Raw genomic sequence first — 8,753 nt, 5'->3', positions numbered from 1 at the left:
TAAACGTAATTACTGTAAAAATATAAAATTATACAAGTAAAAAAATATAATTAATAAGATAGGCCCGAGTTGCATTAAACCGCATTCTAATTAAAGAGAATTCATTTCATCGTATCATCATTACAATAGTGTTTAAGAAAAAAAGATGAAAGTGTAAATGTGAAATATGTAAAGTAAAAGCAAGGCGTTATTAAATACGGAGATATTATTGAAATAAAATACTAACAAAAGGGGGGAAACCGACAATCACAGTCTGTAAATCTGCACCGACATGCCGCTATTCCACTAACCCAAAAAAAGGTCCCCCCTTCCTTCACTAAACAAACGAAAGTTTTTATTATGAATTCTTGGCTTCTACTACTTCCAATTCCAAACTACTAGCATCACTATAAATTTCAATACCCAACTTTCATCTTCTTTTTTTTATTATCCATGACAGTTGACTTGACAGCCTCTCCTCTCCTTGTACATAAATAGAATAACTAATTAATTAAACATTAATTTCTCAATTTGTCAGTAAGTCCACTCCTGAGGAAGCCGGATTTCATTCTTCACCGTCCCTGATTTATTATCCCTTCTCTGTTGTGATTGTGTCGCTACATTTCTTTGCTTCGCAGCTACTGCATCCCAAATCAAATCATACTTAAGGACTTTGCATTTATATAAGACTACACAATATACTCTATTCTCAGACATAAAATTTAAGGAAAAATAATAATTATATTAACAAAGTCATCATTATTTAATTATTATTATTTATCTTAACACTTCACCCAAATTCGTTATGTTTCATTCTGGTTTCTAGGGTCACAAAATAATTTTGGCATAAGAATCAAAATATATGTACCTGCAGACTGCTTCTTTCGAGGCGTCTCACCAGGAGTTGTTGCAACATGACGTGGCATAGGCAAGAAGACGCCAGTACCCGAACATTCTCGTTTGGGAAAATTACTATTCATCAGAATAGCAGGACTGGTCCAAGGAGCATGGAATGGTTGTTTATGAGGTTGAGATTGTTGCAGACTAGGCCAAGCAGATGGAGATAAACCGACTGCACGCCCATTGCCATTGCCATTGCCATTTTGATCTAGTGGTTGATATAATATGCCCTGATTTGAATGGTATTCATGATTATTGGTATTCGAGGGAACAGAGTTGAGGCAGAGCTTTTGAGGAGTAGCCCGAAATTGGAGATATCCCCTACTAGTTTCTTGTTGAAGCCTTGTTCTTTTAGCCAATTCGGATTGCGGGGATTTAGAGGTCTTCCATAACTACAATCATGATACATTTATCAGTAACCAACCAGATTTCAATACCAAAATATATTAACTTTGCATTAAACGAATTGTAATCTTATTATCTATACGGCCCTAAAATAAAATTAATTAAGAAATATGTATGCAAAAAAAGAGAACTAGTAGTAGTACCGTATCTGCTTTGTCACAAGGCAGAAGACCATGATTTGGTTTTGGTTTCCAAATATGGGGGCAGAGGTTAATGGAGTTAGTGAGCCTCCGAGTCAACTCGTTAAGGAACTCATCCTCATCACTCTCTGTCTCTGTGGAAGAATCAAGAGGGGAACTAAAGCCAGAGTTGGAGTCGGAGACAAGCAACTCAGTGTTGTTAAAATCGGAGACAGAATCGTCAGAGAGGAACATGGGAGGAAGCCAAAACTCGGGGTCACCTAAATTATGAGCCATTTGTTTTGGGTTAAGACCAATACAAGGAAGAGAGTGAATATATAGATATCTATATATGGCAAGTTGCGATGATGGGGGAAACATTATGGGATGCTACTAGGGAGAATGAGTTGTAGACAGGTAAGACTAATACGTCGGAGTTACTAGTTTTATTAGTATATGACTCTATGGGTCCTACTGCTACTCCTAATGCGGTGATTGCTGCGTGTGGGCTCCCTTTTCTGGGTCCACCTCATTCTACTTGCATCTTAAGTTTGGTTGATTTCATGGAATTAATTTAAAATAGAAATCATGATTTCTTCTCTAAATTACCCATATTTATTAATAATACAAAATTATTCATATTCTTGGAAGTATTTCTACAAAGCAAGCCATTCATATTCTTGGAAGTATTTCTACAAAGCAAGCCCCAGTTTTGGAATATCGTGCAACAGTTGTATGATTGTTTATTGCTTTGTGTATATTGTCACAAATTAGAATATGCGAGTGAGTACTCGAATTATGTTAGAGATTTTAAATTATTTTTTTATATGATCATTAATGTATATATAATATTTTTTTAATAATGATATGAGATCCCCGTACATAAATGTGCTTCTCAAATCAATATTTGCTATATGTTTATCACATCATACAATAAAATTTAAAATATATTTGTGAAGAAATGTCAGATATTTTAAATTTTCCCAACATTTTCCAAATATGCTAAGAAATCAATTTACAGATAGACAACTTTTTTATATAATAATATGTGGCTCTCCATACATATATGTGCCCCAAAATTAAAAATCACATTATTTGTAAGATTATCACTGAGTGAGGTATATTATATTTTCTATATAAATTTATTTCATTTTGAACCGACTTAAAATTTAAATTTAAATATGGTTTATGGTTTGAGTTAAACTAGTATAATATCACATGTAAGACACGGCTCTTTTCTAGCAATATCGGAATAAGATGTATATAATTTTTGAAATGTCAGTTTTTTGGTGTCAAAAAATAAAATATGCAATCCCTAATAATTTATTTAAAGTATACAAAGATATTAAAGGAAGTAATTTAGACTCAATGATTATACGCTTAAGTGACGTTATTGTGTTACATTTATTATCATTCTTTTTCCGGATTTGACGATTCTGGTGAAAACATATATTTTTATTCTTCGTGATCTCTGAGTTGAATATGTTGTTATTTATTATAATGTGCGTAATTCCAATATATATAAGTATAATGTGATCAAAATTTAATATATATATATATATATGAAGTAGAAGATGTCTCGGCTCAATCTCAAATTTCTCGTACCGAACAAAATGTCAGTATAATGTGTTAGATATATTTGTGATGTCATGTCTAATCTGTTGTGTTTAGTTTCAGAGCTTAATATCAGGACTTACTGGAAATCAGAACTTACTGAAATCAGAACTTATATCAGAACTTAAAGCCGTCGGGATTTATATCAGGACTTAAGTGCGAATACTTCAGATAGGGAAAGCAGCTGATTTACAGGAAAGGATCGTGACTAAAATAATAGAAGATATGCATGAAGAGTTAGAAGACTAGAAGACTTGTAGAAGATAATATCCGATTGATATATTTTAGGAGACAGAATTATATTCCATATCAATTAGAAGATATCTTGTAATTGTGTACTATATAAACACAACTTAGTGTTTACACTATATGTGTTATCATTCACGAGGAAGATTAAACATTGTAACCTAGCAGCTCTTAGTGATATTGTTCATCACTGAGAGAGAACAACTGTTCTATTTTAACAGAGTTTATTATATTGAATATACTTGATTACCGTTACATACTTGTGTTGATAAATCGATTTTATTGTATAAACACTATATTCAACCCCCTTCTATAGTGTTGTGTGACCTAACAAGTGGTATCAGAGTCTCTCTGTTGATTTACAAACAGTAAGATCCAGTTTACAATCATGTCTGAAGAAATACAAACCCCACCTAAGCCAACCAAAACTCAAGATACTCAAAACAATCAAACCCACAGTCGATATGAAACTATTAGGGTTCCCATACTGAGAGCATTTGAGTATCCTATATGGAAAGTGAAGATGGCTATGTTTCTGGAAGCCACAGATCCAGAATACCTTAATAGAATCAATGATAGACCATATAAGCCTACCAAACTTTCTGTTGTAGTTGCTGATCAACCAGCAAAGATGATACCAAAGGAGAAAAGTGAGTACACAACTGAAGACATCTCATCTATTGCCAAGAATGCAAGGGTAAGGCATCTGCTTCATAGTGCAATTGACAATGTCATGTCAAACAGGGTAATTGGATGCAAGACTGCAAAGGGGATATGGGATGCTTTGGAGACAAGATGCTAGGGAACTGATGCAATCAAAAAGAACAGGAAGACTATACTCACACAAGAGTCTGAGCACTTTGACTCAAAAGCTGATGAATCATTAAATGATTTATATGACAGGTTTGCCAAACTCTTGAATGATCTGTCACTGGTGGACAAGGAATATGATCTTGAAGATTCAAATCTAAAGTTCCTTTTAGCTCTTTCTGAAAATTGGGATTTGAAGTCTACTACCATAAGAGACAACTATGACCTTGCTGAAACTACTCTTTATGAAATTTATGGTATGCTCAAGACTCATGAACTTGAGATGGATCAAAGGAGCAAAAGGCATGGAAGAAAGTCAAAGACAGCTGCTCTTAAAGCTGAGGAAGAAGCTCCTAAAGTGGTTATCTCAAAGAGGGGCAAATGAAAGGCTCTCATCATACAATCTGATTCAGAGTCATCATATTCTGATGATGATGATTCAGAATCTGAAATTTATCTGAAGTTGATGTTGATGCAGAGATGATGCAACTGTGTGCTCTTATGGTGAAGGATATCACAAATATTGCCTATAAGAAATTCAGAAAGGGCAAGAAGTTTTCAAGAAAAGGTGGAAGTTCTAAAAAGAAAGGGTTCAGAAAGTCTGAAGGCAAAGGAGGAAAGTCTGACAGAGGAGACAACTCAAGTGTCAAATGCTACAACTGTGGTGAAAGAGGCCACATCTCTCCTGACTGCAAGAAAGAAAAAGGTGATAAAGGACATGCACTTATCACAAAGAAGAAAAACTGGGTAGACACTTCAGATTCTGATGATGAGGTGAACTATGCCTTAATGGCAAATGCTGATAGCAGTACTGATGCTGCTGAATTAAAGGTACCTCAATCAACTCTTACTTTTCATACAGATGATATTTCTGAGCTAAGATTATATCTGAAAATAATGTTCATTAGTTTTATACATCAGACTTTAACAAATAAAAGATTAACATCTGAAAGTCTTACTCTTAGAAACAGAAATGACTATTTAGAAAAAGAGTTAGTTATGTTCCATCAAACTCCGAACGAAAGAGATGATGCTTTATATGTTAGAGATGAAGTGCTAAAATTGAATAAATCTCTTAAATCTGAACTGGAAAAGGAAAAGGAGATAATCAAAACTTGGACTAACTCTGGAAGAACAACTCAGAAAATCTTAGAAAATGGAAATTGGAAAGAAGGTCTAGGTTACCTAGATGATAGAGAAGAAAAGGAAATTGAGTCACCTAAACCAAACTTTACCAAGAAAGCTGAAAAGCCTAAAGTTAATCCTGTTAAATTTGTAACAAAAACTGATGTGTCAAAGTCTGATTCTAAAACAGAAGTCAAAGAAAAGTCAACTTCTGACAAATTAAAACAGGACAAACTAGCTTCAGTAAACATAGATTTAATTGCAAAGAAGCAGCTTAAGCATAAGCTTAAAGAGATTAGAAATGTGAACAAGGTAAAGGAAGCTAGGAAAAATAGGAATGGAAATGAAGGTGTGAATAAAAGCAGTAATTATATGCTTGTTCCTAATGCTCCTATAAAGAAATGTTATAACTGTGGAAACTCTAAAAATCTTGCTTCTTTTTGCAGGAAAAATAAAGATATAAACTTTTTACCTCCTAGATCATGAATTAAGAGTCAGTCTGTTAGGTTTAAACCACAAAATCCTTGTTTTCATTTTGGTAGTTTATGGTATTCTATTTATACTTGTAAGGAATATCATAGTTTATACTATGATTATTATCAAATAAAACCTTCTTTGAAGAAAGTTAGTGTAGTTCCTTCTAGTATAAATTCTGATACAAAGTCTGATATAAAGTCTGATAAGAAGCAAGTTAGCATAAACTCTGAAAATAAATCCGCTGCAAATGCTAACAAACTTAAAAAGGCCAAAGGATCCAAGCAAGTCTAGGTCCTTAAAACTAACCAATAATGGTCTTTGTGATTGCAGGGCAACATGAAAAACATCCTAGTTCTGGACAGTGGATGTTTAGGACATATAACTGGAAATAAAGCCCTGCTATCAGACTTTGTGGAGAAAGATGGCTCAGGAGTTTCTTATGGAGATGGCAACATGGGAAAGACTCTGGAATATGGCAATATCAATCTTAGGAATATCATAATTAAATCAATACTCTTGTGTCAGGACTTAAACACAATCTGCTAAGTGTGAGTCAAATCTTTGATAGAGGTTATCATGTGGATTTCTTTGAAGAACACTGTGAAGTTGTAAGTAATTCTACAGGCAAAGTGGTTCTGAAAGGTTACAGATATGGTAACATATATGAAGCCAGACTTTCAACAAATTCTGATGGTTCTGCAATCTATCTGTTGAGTAGAGCATCAATTGAAGAAAGCTCGAATTGGCACAAGAGACTCTCTCATTTAAATTTCAACAACATAAATGAGCTAGTAAAGAAAGATGTCGTGAGAGGACTGCCAAAATCAGTATTTGCTCCTGATGGCCTTTGTGATTCATGTCAAAAGGCAAAACAAAGAAAATCTTCATTCAAGAGCAAAACCGAATCCTCAATTCTTGAGCCTTATCACTTACTGCATGTTGATCTATTTGGTCCAGTCAATGTCATGTCCATTGCAAAGAAGAAATATGCTATGGTTATAGTGGATGAGTTCACAAGATACACTTGGGTGTATTCCTTGCACAAGAAGACTGAAACTGTATCTACTCTAAGTGATCATGTCAGACAGCTGGATAAGTTGGTCAAAGATTCTGTTAAAATAATAAGAAGTGATAATGGCACTGAGTTCAAGAATTCAATCATGGAAGAGTTCTGCGAAGAGCATGGAATAAAGAAGGAATTTTCCGCCCCTGGAATTCCACAGCAAAATGGAGTTGTAGAAAGAAAGAACAGGACTCTCATTGAAGCTACACGAACTATGCTTGATGAAGCAAATCTACCAACCTACTTTTGGGCTGAAGCTGTGCAGACTGCTTGTTTTACACAGAATGCTACACTCATAAACAAGCATGGAAAAACACCACATGAGATGGTGAAAAAAAAGAAGCCAAATCTGAAATACTTTCATGTATTTGGATGCAAGTGTTTTCTTCTAAAGACTCATCCTGAACAGCTGTCAAAGTTTGATCTAAAAGCTGATGAAGGAATTTTTGTTGGATATCCACTTTCCACAAAAGCATTCAGAGTCTACAATTGAAGAACAAGGGTTGTCATGGAATCTATCAATGTCTCTTTTGATGATAAAAAGAATACTGGACTTGAAGATTTCAATGATCATGATCAACTGAGATTTGAAAATGAAGATTTAAATTCTGATTTTGTAAATTCTGATGACCTAAATCCTGATTCTGTAAGTTCTAACGGGTTAAATTCTGATGTCATTGAAACTGTGGTAACTACTCCAAGGGAAAATGCACCTGTTCAGGGGGAGCAAGCTGATGATCCTACCACATCTTAAGACTCTCAAGAAGTATCAGAACCTGTCATTGGCTCTTCAAGTTCTGATGAGCCAAATTCTGATAATTTCGAAAACTCTGATTTTTCAATTCCTGAAGGATCCAACTCAAATTCTGAAATTTCAGAGAGCATAACTTCAGGGGGAGCATCAGAAAATGCTAATGGAGACAGCATGAATCATGGGGGAGGATCCAGTTCTAGAGATCAACTTCCATCTGCAAGGAAGTGGACTAAAGCACATACACCTGACTTGATAATTGGAGGTCCTGAAGCAGGTGTCAGAACTAGAATAGCAACATCAATTGAATGTCTCTATCATTCCTTTCTATCTCAGACTAAACCAAAAAAAGTGGATGAAGCTCTTCAAGATGATGATTGGGTACAAGCAATGCAGGAAGAGTTAAATGAATTTGAAAGAAATAAAGTCTGGACACTAGTGCCAAGACCAAAGAACAAATCCATAGTTGGCACAAAATGGGTGTTCAGAAATAAAACTGACAGTGATGGCATAATTACAAGGAACAAAGCAAGGCTGGTTGCTAAAGGTTACTCTCAACAGGAGGGTATTGACTATGATGTAATATTTGCTCCAGTTGCTAGATTGGAAGCCATAAGAATCTTTTTGGCTTATATTGCTCACAAGAAGTTTAAAGTCTTTCAAATGGATGTGAAAAGTGCTTTTCTCAATGGGGAATTGGAAGAAGAGGTATATGTTGAACAACCTCCAGGCCTTGTAGATCCAAGGGCATGGTATGAGACTTTAGATCAATTCTTTCTGGAAAGTGGATTTACCAGAGGCACAATTGACAAAACTCTATTCTACCTCAACCATGGAAAGGACTTACTTCTGGTACAGATATATGTTGATGATATCATCTTTGGTTCTATAAATGCCAAACTCTGTGAAAGGTCTGCAAAGCTAATGCAGTCAAGATATCAAATGAGTATGATGGGAGAACTTAGCTATTTTCTAGGACTTCAAGTCAAGCAAAATGAAGAAGGTACTTTCATATATCAATCCAAGTACACCAGAAATTTACTCAAGAAATTTGGAATGCAAGACAGTTCAACTGCATCCACTCCCATGGCCACTGCAACCAAGTTAGATAAAGATACTAGAGCATCAATAGATATTACTAACTACAGAGGTATGATTGGCTCTTTACTCTATTTAACTGCAAGTAGACCTGATATCATGTACGCTACCTGTCTTTGTGCAAGATTTCAGGCTGATCCAAGAGAACCTCATCTAATAGCTGTGA

General features: G+C 34.9%; 1 protein-coding gene across 2 annotated transcripts; it reads right to left on the bottom strand.

The window, feature by feature from the left end:
• Window positions 1–393: 393 nt before the first annotated feature.
• On the bottom strand, window positions 394–1,822 carry LOC141708135 (uncharacterized). Of its 2 annotated transcripts, none has more exons than XM_074511617.1 (3): window positions 1,428–1,822; window positions 848–1,271; window positions 394–617 (listed from the first exon to the last, which is right to left on the bottom strand). In XM_074511617.1, exons 1-3 carry the CDS (start codon window positions 1,782–1,784, stop codon window positions 514–516), a joined length of 885 nt encoding a protein of 294 aa, XP_074367718.1. In that variant the 5' UTR covers window positions 1,785–1,822; the 3' UTR covers window positions 394–513. The 2 variants fall into 2 exon arrangements, with proteins under 2 accessions (XP_074367718.1, XP_074367717.1); XM_074511616.1 differs by having other exon boundaries at window positions 394–620; window positions 1,428–1,819.
• Window positions 1,823–8,753: the final 6,931 nt, after the last annotated feature.

This window comes from Apium graveolens, chromosome 2 (assembly GCF_009905375.1).
Source record: "Apium graveolens cultivar Ventura chromosome 2, ASM990537v1, whole genome shotgun sequence".
Lineage (NCBI taxonomy): Eukaryota > Viridiplantae > Streptophyta > Magnoliopsida > Apiales > Apiaceae > Apium > Apium graveolens.
The sequence above is the reverse complement of the archived record's forward strand: the minus strand, read 5'-3'. Positions and strand labels throughout refer to the sequence as shown.

What these genes read in the sequence shown, in the direction of transcription:
- LOC141708135 (XM_074511616.1), bottom strand. Translation starts at nt 1,784, where the DNA reads ATGTTTCCCCCATCATCGCAACTTGCCATATATAGATATCTATATATT. An exon ending in CTTGTGACAAAGCAGATACG is followed by an intron (nt 1,272 to 1,427) that starts GTACTACTACTA and finishes TCATGATTGTAG; the next exon opens with TTATGGAAGACCTCTAAATC. An exon ending in TCGAAAGAAGCAGTCTGCAG is followed by an intron (nt 621 to 847) that starts GTACATATATTT and finishes TTTGGGATGCAG; the next exon opens with TAGCTGCGAAGCAAAGAAAT.